Here is a 24,956-nt window from a genome sequence, read left to right on the forward strand (position 1 = left end):
TAAGTTCTCATGTTGTGTTTTTCAACTCTGTTAGTTCATTTATATTCCTCTCTATATTGTCTCTTCTTGTTAGCATTTTGTCAAACCTTTTTTCAAAGTTCTTAGTTTCTTTACATTGGGTTAGAACAAGTTCTTTTAACTCCCGGAAGTTTCTTATCATCCACCTTCTGAAGCCTACTTCTGTTAATGGAACACAGTCCTCCATTAGGGCTTGTTCTGTTGCTGATGAGGAGGAACCATGTAGAGGGTTCCGTTCTCCTGCAGAGGAAGAAGTGTTCCGATTTTGGGTATTCTCAGCCTTTTTAGGCTGGTGTCTTCCCTTTGTTATAAATTTATCCATCTGTCGACTTTACAGTTACCGCCTTTCTAATTAGGTTTCTGAGTGGACGTCCAGTTTATTGATTCCCAGCTCTGGAATCTGAGCAACCCACTGCGCCGGCCAAAACAGCAGCAATAAGACTCATGGTGCTCTTCTGCCTGGGAATCTCTGGTCTGGCTTTCTTCTTGAGTCCATAATAAGTGGCTCTGCCTTCCCGGAGCTCCAAACATCAGTCTGAAGGGGAACCAGTCCGGTTTACTCTGCACGATGAGCTGCTGCACCAAGGCGCCGGCAAAACCACTGCACCAGCCACAAGAGTCGCACTGGCAACCCGTGGGGCTCCTCCACTGGGAATCTTCTGGTCTGTGAGCGATGAAAATTCGTCTGAAAGTGTGGTGTCCTCTTGCTCTCTGCGCTTCCCTGGGAGCTACAATCCCGAGCTGTTAGCGATCAGCCATCTTGGATCGGTTTTCCCTGTTATTTCCCTTAACTGTTAAATATCTCAGACCACATTTTTCTTTTTAGAGAGATCTCTAATCTCTCATAGTTTGCTTGCTGATCTGAGGCTTGGTCACCCTCATCTTTTCCTATGGCTCCTTCTCTTCTGGTGAATCTCCAGTGGTATTTAGCATACTATGTACTAAAGAACTGTGTCTGCAATTAAAATGAAAAAGACCAGGCACAGTGGCTCATGCCTGTAATCCCAGTGCTTTGGGAAACCAAGGTGGGAGGATTGTTTGATGCCAGGAATTATAGACCAGCTGGGGCAACATAGTGAGATTCTGTCTCTACAAAAAGTAAAAAATAAAAATTAGCCAAGTGCAATGGTGCACATCTGTGGTCCTAGCTCCTCAGGATACTGAGTGGGAGGATTGCTTGAGCCCAGGAGGTTGAGGCTGCAGTGAGCCACAATTGTGACATTACACTCCAGCCTGGGCAACAGAGTGAGACCCTGTCTTAATTTTTTTTTTTTTTTTATAAGGAATGAGTAACCTTCTGGTCAACCTGAGATTCTATGTCCTGCTTTTGTAACCAGGTGTGAGAGGCTGAGGGAGGCCAGCTTCCTACCTCTTACCTTAATCCTGAAAGTCTCCACACCCATGAATACTTCCCAGCCCTCTTAACTGCACCAGTGTGGCTCCCACCCTCTTACTGTGTGTACTGCACGGCCACAGTGGACATATTGACATGCTAGTCTGAATGTTTCATCATCTTTCTTGGAGCCTGCAGGAGCTTCCTGATGCTCCTAGGATAAAGTCTAACACTCTCCTGTCACCATGAAGGCTCCATGTGACATGCCCACCTTTCTTTGGGGCTTTATTTTGCCAGTTCTCCATGAGCTTGCTGCTCTTTTCCTCACAGCCCTTTCTCCTGGCCCCCAAACAGGCCCCCTCACCAAACCTGCTCCTGGGTCTCCTTCTCTCTGCCCAGTCTCTGTCTCTTGCGTAGATAAAGCCAGCATATGCTTTACATCTGGGAAGGACCGTGTCCTGTCAGGAAAGCTGTGCCTCAGGCCCCAGTCCCAGCTGATCTGCTGTGGCCTCTCAAAGCCTGAAACCATCTCGCATGGCATTCTCCTCAATTGGTGACATGTGTCATGACTTAGTGGACTTTTGCTTCACATCCTAGACCATAAAATCCATAGGGGAAAGACCTTTGCTCACCACTGTATTCCCATCATTCACACAGTACCTGGCACATAGTATGTGTACAATTGAGAATGAATGAATAAATAAATGAGTAAACAAAGGATGGCTATAACTTTAGGAGGAAAGAAACAAAATTGTTTCTTTTGAGCTGCTGTGCATACATATGGTGCACGCATATAGCGGGACAGGATGTGCTAGGGCCCTGTGCATCTTTGCTTAAATACTGAATTTCCTGGAACTGGTTCTATTTCTTGCATCTCTGTTCTTGTTTGATTGATCCCTTCTTGCTTGAGTTGTGGGCAACTGGTCGAGTTGCAAAACACTGTGCTTTACCTTCATGGTGGCTTTTCATTCTTGACCTTGATTCTACATGTTCCAGTTGCCATGTAGCTTCCACTGGTTGTTGGAAGCTGAATTTAAATGTGATTTGTGGATGTTTAAAAAAACTCATAGTACCATGTAATCTCACAGGATTAAACTTCAACTTCAAAGTGCTTCGAAATACTAAACCTCAAAGTAAGCAGGTTGAGGTCCTAGCTAGTGAAGGAAAAGGAAGCAGAAAGAATTTAAACCAAATGAGAGATTAATTGCTTGACCAAACTTTAGTTAGGCTCCTAACATATCTCCTATACCCCTCTGTGTACCTTCTTGAAAAAAATCCAGTTTTTATTAAGTCAGTTTAGTAGGAACTCCCTGCTCTCGAAATCTGATCAGGTTCTTCATCCTCCCCCATCACCCAGGTAATATCTAATCATCCTGGCCCATCTTTAGCAACAATCCTGTTGGATCACTGTAGCTAGAATCCATCCCTTCCCTTACCCATGATGTTTCCTCTTAGTAATTTTCTATCCCTCCTTCTTCACTCTTCTACATGGCTATAAATTCCCACTTGCCCATATTGTATTAAGAGTTGAACACAATCTCTTCTACTGCAAGACCCTATTGCCATGATCCCTACACGTGTGAAGATGGTCCTGACTAAAATCTGCCCTACTGTGCTTTAATAAGTGTCATTGAATACTTTTTTTCTGTAACAGGACCAATCAATCAACCCACCACCAATCAACCAATTAAAAATCAGAATGCAGTTTAGTATTTGGGATCATAGCTAACCTTGGGGTGAATTATTATTATTATTATATTACTATCTTTGTATTAGTCAGTTTCCATGCTGCTGATAAAGACATACCCAGGACGAGGTAAATTATAAAGAAAAGAGGTTTGATGGACTTACATTTCCACGTGGCTGGGGAGGCCTCACAAGCATGGTGGAAGGTGAAAGGCATGTCTTACATGGAAGCAGACAAAAGAAAATGAGAGCCAAGTGAAAAAGGAAACACTTCATAAACTCATCAGATCTTGTGAGGCTTATTCACTACCATGAGAAGAATATAGGGGAAACTGCCCCCATGATTCAATTATCTCCCACCAGTTACCCCCAAAACACTGCAGTTTGGTCAAAGCCATTCAATGAGTCTCTAGGAAATTCCAAACTCTCCCACATTTTCCTGTCTTCTTCTGAGCCCTCCAAACTGTTCCAACCTCTGCATGTTACCCAGTTCCAAAGTCACTTCCACATTTTTGGGTATCTTTACGGCAGTGCCCCACTCCACCAGTACCAATTTACCATATTAGTCTATTTTCACACTGCTGATAAAGACATACCCAAGACTGAGTAAATTATAAAGAAAAAGAGGTTTAGTAGACTCACAGTTTCACAAGGCTGGGGAAGCCTCACAATCATGGCAGAAGGTGAAAAGGCACATACATGGTGGCAGACAAGAAGAGAATGAGAGTCAAGGGAAAAAGGAAAGCCCTTATAAAATCGTTAGATCTTATTCACTACCATGAGAACAGTATGGGGAAAACCACCTCAATGATTCAATTATCTCTCATGGAGTCCCTCCCATAATATGTGGGAATTATAGGAGCTACGATTCAAGATAAAATTTGGGTGGGGACACAGCCAAACCTTTACTTCCGTATACAGCAAAATTATTTTCAGTGTTAGTCATGCACAGAGACAAATAATGATAATAGTAAAGAAATGTAGTCAGTGAAACTTTTCTTTTATTCAACCTTGTGTATAGACTCATGCCAGTAAGAAAATCAGAATGCCAATTTAATAAAATTAAAATGTCTACAAAAAGTACAAGTCAGACAATTACTAAATTATACCACTGGTGTAATGTCTTATATTCTTGATTCATTCTTAAATTTTAAAACAAATAATTAACACTTAGAAAAGAGTAAATTTCATTTTTAAAGTAATTATTCAAAGCCTGTGAACTTCCTGTATGAGCACAACTTTGTACTTACTAAACAAAGATGTAAATGTTGCTGTTCACACTCTGAAATTTTACTGTTTTATATTTTGGTTACAACTGAAAACCCCAAGTCATTTCAGCGAATAAGAGTGTTGCACAAACTCAGGTGTTCTGCTTCTTTTCCTTTACAAACATTGTGCCATCATCATCTATGGCAAATTTACTGTTTAAACAGCAATATGCAAATAGTGCAGGGTTGGAGATACAGGTTATACCTGAAGTCAGCTTGAAGGATTCTGAACTGTTATGAACTTAACCTTGGAAGGAAGCAGTCAGAGCTACACCTACCTGTTGCAATTATAAAGGTAGATTCTATGCCTGGGGTTTCTGAATTAATTTCCATACAAAGGTGAATAAGACATGAAACCAAACAACAAAAATTTACAATGTAGTGGGGATGCAGATCACTTTTATTTATTTACATAATAAAAAGGTGCCTATTTGAAGCTCACATGCATATAATTAAAACTCAGTAGTAACCTAGCTATTATTTAGAACTTAGGCCAAGAGGAGTTTTTCTTTTCTTATTTTCAGGGAGAAGTATTTTAACACTGACATTGTTTGGAATTGCCAGTGTATGGTGACAATAAAAAGCAGTCAGTTGAGACCAGCCTGGGCAACATAGTGAGGCCCTATTTAAAAAAAAGAATACTCTCCAAAATCCAACAAAGCAGTCAGAATTTTAGTTGGCTTCATGCTTCCTCTGATTGCCTGATCCCAGGGTGAACTGCTTCTATTACCCAAAGCTATAGAATGCCACTATTTGGGACTAAAAAAAAAGTGTCAAAGTTGAGAAATTGTCATTTGCTGTAGTCATTTATCCATGCATTTTTTTATTCCCTCAACAAGTTCTCAAGGGCACTTATTGTGTGCCAGGCACTGCATTAGGTCCTAGGAGTAAATACTGCATGAGACTGAATCCCAAAGAATTAACAATTGAGTGAGAGGTACAGATAAGAAATTGATGAGTAAATGCACAGCAACGGGCCTGCAACTGGGACAAATATGGGAAGTGGGGGAAAAGAACTCCTCACTTGGTTTAGGGCTTCCCAAACGGGTAGCATTGAAGCCAAGACCCAATTACCTCCATGCCTGAGAGCCATGCCCGTGATGACACTGTTGACAGCCATCCTGTCTTCTCCTTTCTGCTTTCACCAGAATATAACTTGGGTTCCTAAAAGGCCACCATCATGCTTTCTGTTTTCTATATGACCTAGTGCTAGGATTATTAACCAGGTTTTGGTCTTCTGACATCTCTTCTGTGCACTTCCATTTTATTCCCATTTGCCAGTGAGGGCAATCAGGCCATGTTTCCTCAGGGCTGGCTGTACCACAGTTGCCCTCAAAGTGTTCCTTCCAATAGTGACCTGGCAGAACTCCAGGACTGAGCCCAGACTGGATTTCCCTGAATGGCCAGGACAGATGCCAGAAATTTTGTTATTAATATAGACATAACCTAATATTTGGACTAGGACACACTTCTGAGAATAATGGGGATTAAAATGATCTTTTTAGTATTCTAGTCATATCTTTTACTTAGTTTATTAAGCTATCTTATTTCTTACTTTGGAAAGAATAGTTGAGAAAATGGGCATTAGACATGATCCTTTTTTAAAAGTGTAGTGGTTACATAGTGTTAATCATCACAGACATAGTTTGTACACATCATATACATTCACAGTAGGCTTTCAGAGATTCTTCTGGCTGGGACTGAAGGATTAAAGACAGTATTTGCACTCTTGCCATCCACCTTTTAATTTTATTTATATCTTGCTCAGAGTTCCATGCAGAAGTTTATGGAGGTTCCTTCCATCTTTTTTCTGTAGATTTCATCAAACCTCTCATTCTGGGCAACAGTGAAGTGGTTTTTCCAATCCCCCACAGTTCCTAGAAAAAGAAAGGTCAGACAGGAGTGTGACTTTCTGATTGAAAGATGTGGTGTCCCTGAGTAAAGTGGTGTAGTGCCCATACTGAATCTGGCCTGTTTGTATGCCTGACTCACCCAACTCCTCCTTCAGTGGACACCTGTCCACGAGCAGCTCTGCTCTAAAAAGCAGTCCTAGGGGGTTCTGTGCAGGAGGATGGACTTCTAAGTCAGCTGGACAACTGACCCAAGGTAGCTAGTGGCCTGCATGACCTGGCCCTACCTGTAGCATATTTACATGATGGATTACTACATAGGCATAAAAGAATAAACTACAGACACACAACAACATGGAGGAATCCCAAAACCTTATGTTCGGCACAATACACCAGACACAAGAAAGTAAATACTGTGAGATTCCATTTATGTGAAGTCCGGCCACAGGTAAAATCAATCTAGAGTAATAGAAATCGGAAAAATGTTGGCCCTGGAAAGTTCCCTCAGAACTTTCCCACCCCAGAAAGTTCCCTCTTGTGCCCCATTGACTGAAAAGGGGCATCAGAGGGAACTTTCTGGGGTGATGAAAATGTTTCATATCTTGATTGGGGTGCTGGTAGTGTGGGTATATACATTTGTCAAAATGGGTTGAACTGCATACTTAAGTTCTGTGCATTTTTAGTATGTTGATTACATCTCAATAAAAAACAATTTTGGAAAAATGTGAATGAGATACTATTTTTTCACCAAGCAACAACTTAAACTAATTTTAAACAGGGAAAATACTCTTTTCCCCACCAATGCCTTTCCCAGAAAATTATGCAACAGAAATAAAACCATCAGAAAATAATAATTTATGCACAAAGATATTTACTGTAACATTATGCAGAAAAACAAACATTGAAAACAACAATAACTATAGTGTATATCATTAGGGGAATAGTTGGATGAGTTATGACGTATCCTTAGCTTGGTATAACATGGGACCACAAAAGTCAATGAGGTATATGCGTCTATATGCCTTGCCCTGGAGGGGTGTCTCATATCCTGGTAAGTAAACCTATAAAATATGACCCCATTCTGCATCTTAGGGAGCAAGCTTTCATTATGGTTACATATCTTTGTGTCTGTATGAGTCTGAAGAAGGAGGGTGTATAGAAAGATGGTTTTGTATGAGCCTGAAGAAGGGCATCTTTACAAATCATTACCACTGACTATCCAAAGAGAAAAGGGATAGAATTTTTTGGTTTGTTTCACTGGTATAGAATACTGTTGTAGATCAGAAAATGCAAGAGCATAAATTCAAGCACATGCAAAATCAAAGAGGAAGAAGAAAAGATATTTCAAAGCAATGTGTACATCATGATTTCACTGTAGTGAATAAAAAATGTATATGTTATAAATGAGAGAGAAAGGGACTTCCATACTGTTGGTAGTTACTTATTGGGGGTGGAGTTTTGGTCAAGAGACCTTTAAAGAATATCATTTTATATTGATTGAATTTATTTTTTAAAAAGAGCTAGTGTCTTGTTCTGTTACCCAGGCTGGAGTACAGTAGCAAGGTCCTTGCTCACTGCATTCTCAAACTCCTGGGATCAAGTGATACTCCCACCTCAGCCTTCTGAGAAAGTGGGACTGCAGTCATGCAACACCACACCCTGCTAAATAATATTTTTGTAGAGATGGGGTCTTGCTATTTTGCTCAGGCTAATTTCGAACTTCTAGCCTCAACCAATTCTCATGCCTCAGTCTTCCAAGACGTGGGATTATGGACATGAGCCAATCTGCCCAGCCCAGTTTAATATTTAACAATGACATGCTATGCTTTTTAAATTACAAAGGGATAAAGGATTTCTTAAAAAATATTAGATGGGCCAATTAGAATTTCTCTTTCAGGAATTGGAACAAAGAAAAACTGAGGATGAGGCAGTTCTCAACAGTAGTTGTAACTGAAACTCATGAAGTAGAGCAGGTTTGGGCCAGGGTCAAGACCAAGTTATGGGCAGAAACTGAGTCATCAGAAGTTATAAATTAGGAGAAAAGTGTAATGGGTGGAGAGACGGGAAGTTGGTCAGCAGAGGAGTCCATGCCTGACAGATATGTGAAAAGCAGCCAAGTCCTCTAAGTGGTGGAACCTTGGAGCAAAGACCCATCCCTCCTGCTGCTGAGTCCTGGACCCTGCGATCCAGGGGCCCTCGGGAGGTCTGGACCAGTGGTGGCTCCTCTTCCTAGTTTTCTATGTGATTGCATTTCCTTTATTGCCTAGTGTGAATCCTCACAGTAAGCTCCTTTCACTGGGGCTAGCTCTGTCCCTTGCAACCAAATACTGGAGCAAGACCCTAGAAAGCTCTCTTCTACAACAAGATCAAATCCTTGGTTTTATTAGAAACACATATTAGGAATAGTTGAAGTGTGTTGCCTTGGAACTAATGAAACCCAATATTGTCGGCTAAGAGGCAGGCAGAGACAATGTTACAAGACAATCTGAGTGTCTGATAAAGAGGCCCCACATACCTTTCCTCATGAAGGGGGAAATGGACTGGTCCATGATGGATTTGGAAACTGTAGAACGATTTGTCATGGGATTTTCTTTCATTTTCTCAAATGACGTCTCCTGGACAATTTTATCTAGCACTGTTTCATCCAAGTTCTTTCCCATGAACTTCATCACCTTCTGAATTTCATGCTTTGGGTCCTGTGGCAAGGGTAACATCGGACTTGAATGGATGAGTGTATCAGAAACAAATACTACGATTCTCTGGGATATCATTTGAAACAACTTTGAATGTCTCTGCACCTGGTTCTTCTGCAGAGCCTTCACTCACCCTCTTTATGTCCTCATAGAAGAGGAAGAGAATCTGGTATCTGTCCTTCATCTCCCACCATCCTTTCACATGGTCAAACCAGGAACCCCAAACCACTGAAACAGACCCAGGAACAGAATGGTTTACACAGGCATTGTATAAAACCTGCTGAGTATTAGGGATTGTCCTGAAGTGAGTTAGAGAGAGGAAACCCAAATTCTGGATTAGATATGTCCTGAGAGTTCTAATCTGTTTGATTTTGAGGATGATGTGGATGGGGACAGCCTTGGGGTTACTTGCTCCAACATCCTCCCTAAAGTAGCTTCCTGTCTATTATGTACAATCACATAGGGACAAGGACACCCTTTGGAAGGAGGGTGGCTCTACTTAAAGGGTTTGAATCAGATGGAAAATGCTGAGGGCTGTGGGCCTACACTCAGAAAGTGGCCAGCCAGCTCTGCCCAGTCCCATTCTGTGGTAAGACACATTTGCCGAGGCACAGGCATTCTAGGGGATAAAATGCCACCTGTGGTTCCCTAGACCCAGCCTAGCTGGAGTGAGAATGCAAGGGTGTGAAGGATGTTCTGTACCTTTTCCATTGATGAATGTTTCAAAATACTCTTCCCAGGTACCAGGGTCAGGAAGCTTGTGGTTCATCCTTTGGAAATGGTAGTAGGAAACCATACAGTCTTTGGCATTTCGAGCTACATAAAGGAACTTTGGGGTAAGAAAAGAGGTGGGTCAAAAGTGGACTTTCACAGAGTTCCCTTAGGTGGAGCCATCCTGAGAGTGGCTGTGCACTCTGGCTCAGGTCTGTAGTGCTGGCCCTATGACTTGGCCTCGTGACCTCTCTCCTCTTCCTGTCTCTGCTTTGTTGCCAAGTCAGCTCTCTACTGCAAACTCAGTCCTTTTAATTAGCTCATCGATTAGGGATTGGTGGTTAGATTACCTGATTTCCCCTTTGGTATCAGGAGCAAAATCTTTCTCTATAAACTATGACCTGCCACGTGAATAGGAGACTTCCAACGGTATCAGCCAAAACTGCTGACCCCTCGAGTACCCTCCCAAAGATGCACAGAAGCTTCATGTTTAAGAGTTTGAGCCACAGAGCAAGAAAAGCGCTCCTATTTTTCTCCTGGCCTCCTCAGCTTGAATGATTTCCTTCTCTAATTATTTCAGCTCTGCCCCTACAATCATCCCTTCCAGTTCCGCTTTGACCACAACTTCAGATCCCTCCACCCTCCAAACTTTCATTTTACCAAATTTGAACTTTTAACAGCATCAATCCCAAATGGACCTCTTGATTACCCATCTCAGATCTATGATCAGCTATTTCAATGCTGTGCTTTTTTTGTTTTTCACTTTTAAGTGGTTCTCAACTGGGAATGATGGGATGATTGTGTCCATTAGGGGACATTTGGCAATGTCTGGAGACATTCTTGGTTTCACAACTTGGAGTGGTGGTGCTACCGGCATCTATGTAGGGGCCAAGGATGCTGTTCAACATTTTACAATACACAAAAGTGTTCCCTTGCTCCACCCACAAGAAAGAAAAATCTGCCCCAAATGTCAGGAGTGCTGTATGAATTTTATCTTTTATATTCTGTATACTGATGCTTTAATATCTTGGGGCTTTGCTTACTCTGGAGGAACTGCCTATAACACCCCAGAGCCTACACCCCGAATACCTCCATTGTTGGGCTCTTACATACTAGGTCACTATTTACCTGCTCTGACCACCCCAGTGTCAGATACCAGACCACTAGGCCCAACCCCTGTGCCCGAGAGCCTGCGGCAGTGGTTTAAACTGGTCAATCCCAAGCCTGCTTATCCTGCCTCATCTGTTCCTTCCCAATGAAACCACATCAAGACTCTTGCCCATGTCTCCCGCTCAATCTCTCTGCCTCCTGGCCTATCCCCATGCTTCCCTGCGAGGCTCTGTGTGACGTGCCGTGCCTCCTCTTCTAGGGATCTGCGAAGATACACGTCTTCCTGATGACAGTCACCACTATGCCTGTGTGTCTTGCCATGCCTTATTAAATCAAGTCCCAGGCCCTTTAGAACAAGTGCTGAGGTTGAGAAACTGCTCCTGATGGCGTTGACTTTGTTACTATCTACTAAGTCCTACTGCCCATCTTCTCTTCTCCAACTTACCAAGCTGCAAGCACCAGTAAAGATTCTAAGAAATGTTGATATAAAATATTCCCCCTGAGTTTCTATATTTTTTATCCTCAGTTTTCTTCCTCTTCCTTGCTGCTTGATAATCCTTTATTAGATTTTCCCGTGCTCCCTCTCATAGCTCTTAGCTCCAGCCACAGGTCTCTCCTCTCTCCTCAAACCTCTACCCTCAAACCTTCCTGTCTGAGTTCACTGATTCTCGGTGCAGCTTTACCTGTTCTTGAGTTTTTAATTTCAACGACTGTATATTTTTTGTTGTAGAAATTCCATTTATTTACTTAATAATTCTATGTCTAAATGTATCTTTTTTCTTTATCTTTGATTCACTCATTTATTCACACAACTTGAACCTTATTTTATTTCTAGAGCTGATAATTATAGTGTCTGAAGTTCTTGAGGTCTTACTCTGCCGTGGGTTCTTTCTGAAGACTGTGTTTCATGGCAGCTTGTTCTTTTGTGTATTTTGTAATGTGGGATAGTGAGCTCAAGTGGGGATCCTATGGGACCTGAGTTGAAGCTGTGTCCCTCCAGAGAGGACCTTGGAACACTAGCAGCGGGGACCACCTTGTGCTAATTTCTCTGCTTGTAGTTTCTTGGACAAGGTAAGGAGTATAAGTTTGAATCTGAAACCCTGGGAGAGGAAACCTGTGGCTACACATTCTCAAGGGAGCTGAGAGCCCAGGTCAAAGCAGAGCAGTTCCCTTGGGTCTCCCTCTGCCTCCTCCACCCATCCATTGAGGATGTTGCCCTTCAGTAGTCCCAGCTTTGGCTCCTCATTCTTCTGGTTCCTTGTGTCCTGGCTTTGACGCTGACCCTGTGCAGCCATTAAAACTCAAGTTGCTGGATTATCCAGGTCATATTTCCCCAGAAGAGCCCCAGTCTCAATTTTCCTCTCTGAGTTTCAGTTTCCTCTGCAGGTTTTAAGCTTAGGGACTTTATTTTGATCTCAGTTACGCATTTAAAAGAAAACTTGTGTTTGTTACGCAGTATTCCTGGATGGCTTACACAAAAGGGTTTCAGGGACTCAGAATACCTAGTTTTCCATAATCCTGGACATGGAAGTTTTTGTCTCCTTATCCAACATTACTGAAAGGATTGAAGTCATTTGATGAGTCCTCCAACTTAACTCCAGTCCCCCAGAAACATATCTTTCTTAGCCCTTCTTCTCCTTTCATTCCTGCCTCTGAGGAAACAGTGCCCTACTTTCTCACCAAGGCTGGCAGCTCAGTTTGTACCCTTGACTCCACATGCTTCACAGCCACTTCCGTGTTTACTTAGCAAGCACGTGTCTAATGGCCTCTATGTGCCTGGTGTATTAGGCACCAGGGTGCATACAAATATAGTCACAGAATAAATAAAACAAGGAACTCAGAGTCTACCAGAGGCTGAGGCCAGGTGTCCTCAGGAGCGTTGCTCTGCCTGTTCATCTGTTTATCCTTTGGGGAGATCTTTAGCTCTTTTCCTCTCATTATTCCCTCCCTCATTTATTAGGGGCCTCCCTTTGGCCTACAGCCTGGGACCACCACCTTCCCTGCTTTATTTCACAGCCACACTACCTGCACTCACTGCCTCCCTGTGTCTCTAGTTCCCTCCAAAAATTCAGTCTGGCTCCTGCCTTCATATCCTCTTTGAAACTGTTCAGGTGCATGTCCTGCTAAGTGTAGAACTTCACATTTTCTCTTTGCTGGTAAGCATCAGAGACAGCGGAGAGGCAAAGGTGATGACGGATGTTCTGCGTTGGGGTCTGCAGGACTTGCTCTGGTGGGCTTACTCTCCCATCTGTCACAGGGAGCTGTTGCTGTCTTACCTTGCAGTTGTTTTCCCAGAAAGATGGTGGCAGCAGCTGAGTGGACAGGTGAGTCTTTAGTATCCGTGGAGAGGGCATTGCTTTGGCTTTTTCCACACCTTTGAAATAGTTCAAGAGGAAACATCTGTGTTGTACAAGCACTACCTGGGGACCTCATGATCCAGGCTCTGTCCAGGATATCCCTTCACCTACCTATCTTTCTGCTAGTCTCTTGACTTTCTTTTGGAATTTTACAATGAGATTATTGATATAATTTTCACTTTTGTAGAACTACACAGCTTGAGTCCTGGATGGGGCCTTAGAGTTAATTTACTCTGTCACTTTAAGGATGAGGAGACAGAAGCTGAGAATGGGCAAGTGATGTCTTGCTGAGGCAGAGTCAGCCAGAACCAGAGGGCAGAGGCCTCCCTCACCTTCCTGCCAGCAAGAGATGACCCCTCTGTGCCTGTAGCAGGCTTCTCATGTACCTGCCCTGTTTGCAGTCACTTGTTTCATCTCTAAAAACATGTAAATTTGCTGGCCTGTGAGTCATGATTTCTACTCTCTCATTTAAAACTCTTAATGAGCATTTTGTGCAATCATTGTGTTAAGCTGAGGTTAGGGGAAAAGGCAACAAGGACAAGAAAAACACAGACCTTCTCTCTAAGGAGCTTCTACTCTAGAGTAGAAGTCCACATTCCTTAGAAAACCTGCCAAGCTGTCCTGCCTCTAGTCTCTTTCCTCAGCTCCACCTCTACTCCAGCTCATACTCTGTCCTTCCACGTGCCCTGGTCCTGCTTCCCCAGGCCCCTGTGCCTCTCTCTGGCCTTGATCTCAACACCTCTGGTCAGTCCCATTCACTCTTCAAGGGTCTCTCCAAGTACTTCCACTGCTGGGGCATGGTGGCCTGAACATTATGAAGATCTCTCCTGTTAATCACACACCTGCAGATTCTGATTAAAACACCAAACACATCCTTTAAATGCATATCAGGCTCATAAGAAAATACGAGGAGCCTCCAGGGACCAAAGTGAAGAGGGAGGGAGCCACAAGATGGAGATGTGGGCAAAGGCATTGATGACAGGTTCCCTGAGTGGGTTCACCTCCCAGGACGCCCAGTCCTCAGTTTAGTGACCTCTGCTCAGGGAGGAGGCTGGTAGGCCTTGGCTTTAGTGAGGCACAGATTAGGAACAGAGACCCATGCATTTGCCTGAGAAACTCAAATGGCTGCCACATCAGTGAAAGGTGAGAGAGAAAAACATCACCTACTGACAAAGAGAGGTAAGGTAATTTCTTTGTCTTGACTCTTTCTGGGTGCAGAAAAAGAGGCTTTTTTGAGAACACACAATCATAATTCTGTTTTCATACTATATACATGGATATGAAATCATACTACCTGCTTGGACCAGAAGTTAACTTAAACTATTCTAGATTGGAAATGTTCCAATGCAGGTGTGAGATCAAGACAGGGAGAAAAGAGCTCTTTATACAAAATTACAAAATAACAAAATAAATGAAGGAAAAGCTCTATGGACAGGAGCTAGTAAAAAACACGTGGAAGAACGAAACTCCTAGTGACCTCAGTTATTGGATGCCTTGATGGGGAATATAAATAACTATGTTTAAAATATGCAAAGAAGACCAGGCGCAGTGGCTCACATCTGTAATCTTGGCACTTTGATAGGCTGAGGAAGGTGGATTGCTGGAGCTTAGGAGTTTGAGACCAGCCTGGGCAACATGGTGAAATCCTGTCTCCAAAAAAAAAAAAACAAACAAAAATTAGCTGGGTGTGGCGATATGCACCTGTAGTCCCAGCTACTTACTTGGGAGGCTGAGATGGGAGGATAGCTTCAGCTGGAGAGGTTGAGGCTGCAGTGAGCTGTGACTGCACTACTGCACTCTAGCCTAGGTGACAGAATGAGACCCCATCTCAAAAAAATGTGCAAAGAAATAAAAGAGAAAGTTGAAAACATGAGCAAGGAAACAAGAGACTACTAAAAAGACCAGGAAGATTTATGAAGTGTCTGGACATGAAAACCTACAATGAATAGGGTAAAATAGCAGAGCATACATAGCTGAAAAGAAAAATAGTAGTGGAGCTAAAGAAGCCAATGTAGGGAAGCACAATGTAGGGAAACACAGAGATGAAAACGATAATAAACCTTAGCAGATACAGAGGACAGAAGGGAAAGTTATGGGTGGAGTTGGACTGTCAGTCCCAAGCTGGAAAACAAATCCAGGGAATCTGCCAGAAAGTGAGATCTGCAGGCCAGTTGATTTTCTTCCTGATGCTCATGGCTCTCCTCTTTCCTATCACACCCAATTTAATGCCCTGAGAGCAGTAACCACTTAGTACCTAAAAGAGACCTAGTCTTCTAATTGGGAAGTCTGTACTTAGTCATCAAGGTCCTCAGATGGCACACAGTCATCCTTTCTGCTCATGACTAGTAGGAAGACCCACTCCTACTCCTGATCCAGCCCTTTTGGTGGGCTCAGCCCAGCTCCAACTCCAACTTTTCTGTAAAAAACCCTTACACGAGAGAGAGATGCTGTGGAGTTGGAGCTTTAAATAAAGCAGTTGACCAGTGTTTTCTTTTATAAACATAGGTACATTGTACATTCTACCCTCCCACCCTCTCGCCTCACCTCTCTCTCATCAATGATCCAGAAAAGCCCCTTGGAGTGGCCTCACCAGCCACGATGGTTGTTCAGACTCATAGTGGAGAGAGTGCATGACACAGCCCAGGCTGCAGGGCCCATTCCCAAGTTCACTAGTGGGGAATAAGGGGGCAAAAGGGGTTATTTTTGGCCTTCAAAAGCTATACTAAGATCCTAGCCTTGGGATACAAGCCAAATTGCATATGGCTGTGTGGGATAAATCAATCCAGCCAATACTGTAGAAACAGCCCCATGGGAGTACAAAGTTAAACAGAACTTGTTTCTTGCCATCAAAGAGTTTGCAGTCTGACAGGAGAGAGAAGCAGAAAATTAGTAATGTCAACAGTTTATCATTTAGGTGTCACTTCCAGGAACTGTTCTTTGGCCATGTTCCCCTCACTCTGCCAGTAGTGCTCCATGCTCGTTGTTATATCATCTGCATTGGTTTCTTCCATGGGACCACAATTATTGAGGGCAAGCAGGTGTGAAGTCTAATGGCAGCACGGGCCTTGAGCATAGATGTTTGCTGAAACTGAGTGGATCATTTCTAGGTTTCACCTATATACTGTTCGTACACATGCATGCATGTGCACACACGTGGACACAAGTCTTCTTTCCAAATCAATTCTTTGTGGGTCACAGATGTGATCTGTTTTGTCACAGAACAGCTCTGAGGCTGGGAGTGGATGGGAGAGTGGAAGGGGGCCTGGAAGGGAGACTGACCATGCAGAGCACAAGCTAGTCCATTAACTAGTGGTGCCTGCCCATGCCAGACCGCTCCAAGAGTGGTTGAGACCTTTGGCCAACAACCATGAGTCTATGTCAGCAACTAGTCTCCTCCCAGGGGTGCTCCTCATCTCTGCGCGCAGGGATCATCTACTCTGAAAGAAAACCACTGCACAGCTGACTCTCCAGCCAGTATTCAGCTGTCTGTGGCCAGGCAGATCATAAAGCCTGAGACTGTTTGTTACTCTCAGAAACCTGAGACTCTTTATGAGTCCTGGACGCAAGGCACCTTGGTTCATAAAGAGGCCAGGTTGCCTCTGTCTGACGTGTGAAACTGGGCGATTGGTTACTATCCTTTTTGCAGATTCTATAGCTCTATCCTGTATGCTGATTTAATAATTGAACACTCTGCTCTCCACTGCCAAGAATGCTTCATTAGAAATCTTGCTTAGGCCTCTCCTCTTTCTTTAATCTCCCAAATTGTCAGAGGTAAGACATTGGTCAGGGGCAGGGGCAAGAGGTAGAACAAAGATCAAAAGCTGTTCTTAGGCTGGGTGTGGTGGCTTATGTCTGTGAATCCAGTGGCTTGGGAGGCCAAGGCAGGAGGATTGCTTGAAGCCAGGTGTTTGAGACCAATCTGGGAAACAGAGTGAAACCCTAACTCTACAAACAATTAAAAAATTAGCCAGGCCCAGTGGTGTTCCTCTGCAGTACCTGCTACTCAGGAGGGTGAGGTGGAAAGATTGCCTAAGCCCAGGAGTACCAGGTTGCAGTGAGCTATGATGTCACCACTGCACTCCAGCCTGGGTGACAGAGCTGGACCCCATCTTTAAATAAACAAAAAATGCTGGTCTAAGATAATCAGGGAACACATCATGGGGCCTGGAGAGGTGGTTAGTAAGAGATACCTAACATGTAGATAGGCAGTGCCAGGCACTGCTTCAAGCTTTTTACCTATATTGAAATATTGAATTCATTAATCTTCACAACAAGGCCTTGATTTTATCCACACTTTTCAGCTAAGGAAACTGAAACACAGAGAGATTATGTAAACCTTGTGAATAGGATTTAAATGTCGTGAGGTGAGTGATGGAGTTGGGATTTAAACCCTGGTAGTCCTTAACCGTTATGCCATCCTGCTGCTCAAGGAGCAGAAGATCAGACACACACAAAACAGCAGCCCCTGATAGCACATGGAGTGGGATCATGGTTAAGCAGACAGAGGCTGGCCTGTTTATGGGGTCAGAGCCCCACAGGTAGTTCAGAGCAGCAGGGAACAGGCACTGGATTGCAAAGCCAGTTGTTACCTACCTAGTGACGATTCTCTTCTTATTGAGAGCCAGAAGAGCCAGAGGGGCTGGATGGCAGGATCACAGGGGAAAGCAAAATCCTTTAAGGCTATTCTGACTTGGAGACACCTTGCACAGGTTACAAGTGTCTTGTATGCATCAGACCAGGGACTTTCTATCTAAGACATTTTTAGGAATTTATGAGACCTCTGTCTCCAGTTGCTCCAAGCCTAGACTTCATCCTAGAGTTTCATTGACTACATTTTCATGCTTCAGCTACTTGTGTTCCCAGTTTTCTATCACATGGATCTCTGCAATGCTGCAACTTAGGGAAGCAGGCCTTCCTCCTGTCCTTGTTTTGCAAAGTACTTCCATCATCTCCCAGTTACCTGAAATATAGCCTTTTGATTATATCTTTTAGCTTTCTTCTTCTTCTTTTTTTTTTTATGTGAAGAGAAACACTTCCAGGTTGAGCATTACCTGAAAAAGTCTTCTCTATTGAACAGAAATAATTGGTTTCAAATGCATTGGAGTGTGTGTGTGTGTGTGTGTGTGAATTACCAATTCTTATACACCCTCCTGGGTGCACTGAGCTTTATCAGGGTGGGGTATAGAGAGAAGAAGGGGTGAATGGCTTACAGTTTTGTACATCTTCTGTATGTTCTACAGTTGCACATGATTGGGGGAGGGCTTAAGAAGAAAATAAGGCAGAATCTGACCCTAGCATACATCCTTTTCACTTGGTGATTCACTTTCGGTAAACAATATTAAATAATATGTAGACAGAGGGTGAGAGGAAGATAAAAAGAAGAAACATGGAAACATGTGACAGTGAAAGCGAGAGAGAAAGAGAGAGAGAGAAGAGGAGGGAGAAGGGGGAGAGATAGAGAGAAGAGGGGAAAAGTGAGAAAAGATCGGGGAAAACAGAAGAGAGGGAAAGAAAGCTGGAAGAAAGAAAGAGGGAGGTGCTCTCACCAGAAGGTTGGGGTGGCCGAGCCCACTCAATGAAAGGATGGCGCTGTTGGATGATGGCTCGCTGGCACTTCTCCACGTCCCCATTCTGTTCAATCATATCCACAATTTCCTGAATCCACGTTGTTCCTGAGGCTCAGAAAAGAAGGATGAGAAGCTGTTAGACAATCTTCCCTGAAGAGTCCTGAGTAAACAGAGGGGATGTGGAGCTTGGTGTTTCCATCCACCTCTCCTCGGGTCAGTATCCTGTTAACCATGAGTGATGGAAGTCCACGTGGGATGGACTTAGGATCTCTGCAGGGAGTGGAGGAGCACAGGCAAGGCTTGGCCCACCCAAGAGCAGTGCATGGCAGAGCACAGCAGCTTTCCTGGAAAACCCAGGGATATCAGGTATCCTGCCTAGCCCTGAGCCCCGAACTCCATTGTGGAACAATAAGAAGGAGCAGATTTCCTGTCAAGGGGAATTCTAACTTAAGAGACCAGCCCATGCTGGCTCAGCAGGTCTTTGCTGTCCCTCTTGCCCTGAAATCACCTGCTTTAGGGTAGGTGCAGATGAGCAGATCATCTGGTTTGGCCTCGAAGCTCTGTATCTGGTTCCAGTTGTCCACAGTTGCAAGCTGCAGGAGGGTCCCCTCCACTTCTTTCAATTTTATCTGTTTCCCCAATTCTGAGGTCAGGGCCATAGTGTCTCAGGGTTGGGGGTCCCTATGGGAAAGGCGTAGAGGAAATTTTTTAAAGAAGTTGTGTTAAAATGCACATAACATAAAATTGATAATTTTAACCATCTATCTATAGGTGTACAGCTCAGAAGCATTAAGTATACTCACATTGTTGTGCAACCATTATCACCCTCCATCTCCGGAAGTTTTTCACCTTCCCAGATAGAAACTCTGTATCCATTAAACAATAACTTCCAATTCCTGAGGTTTCCTAAGCTCCTGGCAAAAAGCATTTTACTTTCCATGTCATAATTGAAAGCTTAATCTCTTCAAGGCTCGTCCATGTGGTAGCATGTGATAGGATTTCCTTCTCTATTTCATAGAATTAGATCTCTGTGAACATTGATGTACAAATATCTCTTTGAATTATTGCTTTCAATTCTTTTTGGAATATACTTAGAAGTGAAATTGCTAGGTCATCGGTAATTCTATGTGTGTGGGTGTATAAATATATAAAAATATATAAATATGTATAATATATTAAAAATACATATAATAGATATATAATTCATATTATATATTATATATTTATATGTATTTTTAATATATTATACATATTTATATATATTTTTTGTTGCTCCAGCCTGGGCCACAAAGTAATCCTCTGTCTCAAAAAAAAATACATGTAAAATATATATACATATTATTTGTATGTATATGTATTTTATATGTATATAAAATATATATTTTATATGTATTTTTAATATAGTATACATATACATATATATATATATATATATTTTTTTTTTTTTTTTTTTTTTTTTTTTGAGACAGAGGCTCAGTTTGTTGCCCAGACTGGAGTCCAGTGACGTGATCTTGACTCACTGCAACCTTTGCCTCTAGGGTTCAAGCAATTCTCATGCTTCAGCCTTCCGAGTGGCTGAGATTACAGGTGCCTGCCACCATGTCTAGCTAACTTTTGTAATTTTAGTACATAAGAGATTTTGCCATGTTGGCTAGGCTGGTCTTGAATTCCTGACCTCAGGTGATCCACCCACCTCGGCTTCTCAAAGTGTTGGGATTATAGGTGTGAGCCACTGTGCCCGGCCTACATTTTGTTTATCCATACATTTATTGATGGAAACTTTCAGCTGTTGTGAATTAGATCTCTGTGAACATTGATGTACAAATATCTCTTTGAATTATTGCTTTCAATTCTTTTTGGAATACACTCAGAAGTGAAATTGCTAGGTCATCTGGTAATTCTATGTTTAATATTTTGAAGATCTGTTACAGCATTTTCCACAGCAGTTGCACCATTTTACATTTCTACAAGCAGTTCACAAGTGTTCCAATTTTTCCAAATTGTCACCAACACTTACTGTTTCCTGTGTCTGTTTTTGATAATAGCCATCCTATTGGGTGTGGGGTAATAAACAGCTCATTGCAGTTTTGATTCACATTTCCCTAATGACTAATGATGTCAAGCATCTTCTCATGTGCTTATTGACCATTTGTAGGAGAAATAACTCAGTTGCCCAGTTTTGCCTTGTATGTGTGTGATTTTTTGTCATTGTTGTATTGAGGGAAGACTTTTAAATGCACCAAAAGGAGAAAGCAGAAGAAGTAAGCCGCAATTACTGAAGGATAGCTGGCTACTTGATAAGGCTAACATTTACCAAACACTTCAATTTGTCATCGCTGGGCCCTGTGCATGCTACACAGTAATTTATTTTAGCTTTTGCTTAATATGAGTGATAGAACTTCAGATCTGAAAGGGTCCTTACAGAAAATGTAACAGTATGTGCTTGCTAGAGGTTGAAAAAAATCTGGCTCAGTTACTTCATAAAATGGATGAGAAAATTAGGTGCCCAGATTAGCGAGGTCGGTGTTCATGGCAGCTTCTCCTTCTAGATTGAGCTGAGCCCTTTAAGATGAAGACAATTTTCAGAAAATAGAAGAGAAATTATTTCTGAAAATTTTTAAATATGACAAGCAGCTGTATTTATAATAATATGTCAAAGAAGGTGGAGTTTGGATAGTACTCCTGAAATTATGGTGTGATCAACTTCAGCAGAGGAAGGATAAGAACAAACATTTCTTGTAGGCCTTCTGTTAGGTCCTTCATGGACTTTTCTTTTTCTCTCTTAATTCATGGTGAAGAAGCTGAGAGTCACATAATCAATAACTTGCCCAGGATCACAGCCAAAATCTGTCTACAAGTCCTATGTTCCTTTTTAAAAAATTGCCTCTTGTTTTTTTATGGTGAATTTAAAGGTATACCTTGCAGAAAATTTGGAAAAAGTCCAAATGTGCAAGGAAAACATCTACCAAACAAGAGTTGTTATTATTTTGATGTACGTCTATCTGTCTTTTTCAAATATATATTGTTGTAGGCAGAATAATGGCCCTAAAGATGTCCATGTCCTAATTCCTAACACATTACAGTTTGTGGCAAAGGGCTTTGCAGATGGAATTTAGGTTAAGGACCTTAAGGCAATGAGCATGTCCTGGATTATCCAGCTGGGCCTAATGTGACCACAAGGACACTTAGAAGTGGACAAGGGTAGAAAGGAGCCAGTCAGAGTCATGTGGCAGAAGAAGTGGCTGGAGAGATTGGAAGCGTGAGAATGACTCAACTTGCCATTACTGGCTTAGAGACAAAGGGGAAAACAAGACAAGGCATGGCCTCCAGAAGCACAAAATGAACCTCAGCAAACTGGGAAATGGGACCTCTGTCCTACAGTTACACGCATCTGAATTCTTCCAACAACCGGAATGAGTTTGAAGGGATTCTTCTTCAGAGCCTCGGGAAAGGAACACAGCCCTGCCAACACCTTGATTTTACCCAGAGACATCTGTTAGGTGTGAGATAATAAACTTGTGTTATTTTAAGCTGTTAAATTTTTGACAATCTGTTATGGCAGTGACAGAAAACTGTTTATACATAGTTATGAACAAAAAGTACACATATATATATGTAAACGTAAAACTACGAAACAGTTTTTGGGTACTGCTGTGGTTTGGATGTAGATAGTCCCCACCAAAACTCATGTTGAAGTTTAACTGCCAGTGCAGCAGTCCTGAGAGATGGGGTCTCTTGGGAGGTGTTTGAGGCACAAGCGTGGATCCCACATGAGTAGATTAATGCCATCTCCCAGAATTGGGTGACTTTGGTCCCTCTGCACATGCCTGCTTGCCTTTCCACTTCTCAGCATGCCTTGATGCAGCATGGCCCTCACCGCAAGGTGAGCACATGCTCTTGGACATTTTAGCCACTAGAATCATAATTCCAAATAAACCTCCTTTTTTTTTTTTTTTGATGGAGTTTTGCTCTTGTTATCTAAGCTGGAGTGCAATGGCGCAATCTTGGCTTACTGCAACCTCCCCCTTCTGAGTTCAAGTGACTCTCTTGCCTCAGCCTCCTGAGTAGGTAAGATTACAGGTATGTGCCACCATGCCTGGCTAAATTTTTGTATTTTTATTAGAAATAGTATTTCACCATGTTAGCCAGGCTGGTCTTGAACTCCTGGCCTCAGATGATACACCGGCATTGGCCTCCCAGAGTGCCGAGATTATAGGCATGAGCCACTGTGCCTGACCATAAACCTCTGATATTTATAAATTACCCAGCCTCAGGTATTTTGTTGTAGCAACACAAAATGGACTAAGACACATATTAGCCGGATTCAAATTGTGTCTTTCTAAGTTCATATGTTGAAGTCCTAGTCCATAGTATGTTAGCATGTGGCTGTATTTGGAGATAATGTCTTTAAAGAGGTGATTAAGTTAAAACGAGGCCACTAGGATGAGACCTAATTCAATCTGGTATTGAATGACAGGAGATTAGGACACACTAGGCAACACCAGGGATGTGTGCACATGGAGGAATGACCATGTGAGGACACAGCGAGAATGTCCTGTATAGGGTGGGGGCAAGGGGATGGTGAGTCCAATTCTGGGGTTGAGTCTGAGGTACTTGTGGGACTTCCCAATGGAAGGGGCCTGTAGGCAGGTGTACATGTGAGCTTAGGGCTCTGGCCTGGAAATAATGTCCTGAGAATCATTCTCGTACATTGGCCAGCTCTGTTGTAGGTGTTGTGCTCTGTGCAGGTAGCTGATGACAGAAGGCCTGGGTATGGCTGTGAATGTGTGTGGAAGGGCACCTGCTGCTGCTGAAGACCAGGGTCATTAAGGGCTTGGCTGTCCAGTGTACTATGGATCCCACTGTATTGCTCTTGTTGGAGGCCTGCACCGGGAGTGATAGAACCTGGCTAAAGCTCAGAGGAGGTGCAGCAAGAGACTTGAGGCAAGTGAGTAGTGCAGTGGGAGCAGAAGGACCCACCAGTTCCCATGGGATAAGTTGCAAGCCTTTCTCAACTTCCCCAGGGCTCTCATTGCTGGGGCACATCAGCACATGGTTCCTGCCCTTGGAGAGGCAGGCATGTAGACACATACATTTCCCGTTGAGCAGCCAGCAGGAACCTTTCATCCTATCAGGCCAGATCCCTATGACCACTTTTGCGGAGGCATTCCTGACTCTGTAAACAGAAATAATCACTCCTTTCCATGGGATCCTATAGTAGTTTGTGTGCAAATTTTATAATTCTTACTGCACGTCTTACAATCACTTGCTTATAAGGCTGGCGTAAGAGGAGGGCTCTCATGGAAGAAGAAATGGTCTTGGCTAGAGAAGTTGAGTTGGCCCTGAAGAAGGATGGGACAGGGTGGGTATTTGGGAAAAGATCAGGGAGGAAGAAAGAGATAGTATTACAGGGGAGAGAGCTTTGGGAGGTGATTGCCTGAGGTCCTGAATTTCTAGGTCTGAATTTTTAGGCTGGAGGCTGTTGGTTACAAAGTTCTTTTTATATTATTTTATCAGATTCTTAGGATCTTTTCTGGTTTGAGTAAATGCATCTATAAAGTCACACCTGTGTGGCTAACGGCTAAAAGTAAACTAACGAGTTAGGTACAGAATTTATTTTAAGCCATATTCTTACCTTCAAGTTCCAGCTGAAAGTCAGTAGCCCAAAGGCACACCCAAGCGTCAGCAGTCACGGAAAGGACTTTGGCAGGAAGGGGACAGCAATTGCAGAGGGTCAAATTACCACTGTCTCAAAGTTACAGTGGTGCTCAGCAGGTAGCCAGCACTTTGGGAGGCTCTCAGCTTCAGTGTGGGAAGTTGAAGCTTTTACTGGAAGAATCTGGATTGAACAGAAACAAACTGTGACTTTGCCCTGGGAGGGAGAACTTCTCACTGTACCGTGATCAGTCATGTGACCCTGACTGCTGTGCAAATACCAGCTCCCTCTAGTTCATATGAACTAAAGGCACACTCTGCTCCTTCTCTTGGTCACCACCTAGAGTTCTTCACATCTCTCCTGGCCCTAGGCTGCTCTGGCCCTCCCTCCTCCCGCTGGCAGAGAAGTTTAAACAGGTGGGGACTGGGGGGAAATGGAAGGGTGGCTCTAGGACCAGATGCATCAGATTTCAGATAGGCTCCTGCTTATTTGATGAACTCCCTTTTCTTCCATACTCAGCCTGAGATTTACTTTCAGCATCTATGAAGTGTGGGTAATACTGCCTGTCTCCAATCCATGCTTTAAGATTGAAAGCAACAATGTTAATAAACACACTGTGTAGCACATGCCTAAAACTGCTGGTTCTTCTTTCCTTTCTTCCCAAACTATTCATCCACACCAAAATGCAGAGAGGATAGAGCAAAAGT

The 24,956-nt window shown here is 43.0% G+C and overlaps 1 protein-coding gene across 2 annotated transcripts; it reads right to left on the reverse strand.

Moving 5' to 3' along the window:
• Positions 1-4,018: 4,018 nt before the first annotated feature.
• SULT1C2 (sulfotransferase family 1C member 2) lies at positions 4,019-24,434 on the reverse strand. Of its 2 annotated transcripts, none has more exons than XM_002757476.7 (8): positions 24,229-24,434; positions 19,102-19,274; positions 18,573-18,698; positions 12,946-13,043; positions 9,551-9,677; positions 8,982-9,076; positions 8,671-8,851; positions 4,019-6,182 (listed from the first exon to the last, which is right to left on the reverse strand). In XM_002757476.7, exons 2-8 carry the CDS (start codon positions 19,250-19,252, stop codon positions 6,070-6,072), a joined length of 891 nt encoding a protein of 296 aa, XP_002757522.4. In that variant the 5' UTR covers positions 19,253-19,274; positions 24,229-24,434; the 3' UTR covers positions 4,019-6,069. The 2 variants fall into 2 exon arrangements, with proteins under 2 accessions (XP_002757522.4, XP_008978479.4); XM_008980231.5 differs by having other exon boundaries at positions 18,573-18,704.
• Positions 24,435-24,956: the final 522 nt, after the last annotated feature.

The sequence above is a fragment of the Callithrix jacchus genome, chromosome 14 (assembly GCF_049354715.1).
Source record: "Callithrix jacchus isolate 240 chromosome 14, calJac240_pri, whole genome shotgun sequence".
NCBI lineage: Eukaryota > Metazoa > Chordata > Mammalia > Primates > Cebidae > Callithrix > Callithrix jacchus.

Excerpts from the sequence above, each read along its gene's own strand:
- SULT1C2 (XM_008980231.5), bottom strand. The coding sequence starts at position 19,252 with ATGGCCCTGACCTCAGAATTGGGGAAACAGATAAAATTGAAAGAAGTG. Across the intron at positions 13,044-18,572 it reads TCGGCCACCCCAACCTTCTG|GTGTGGAAAAAGCCAAAGCA; the intron begins GTGAGAGCACCT and ends ACTATTTCAAAG. Across the intron at positions 9,678-12,945 it reads TCTGGGAAAACAACTGCAAG|TTCCTTTATGTAGCTCGAAA; the intron begins GTAAGACAGCAA and ends CTTACCCCAAAG.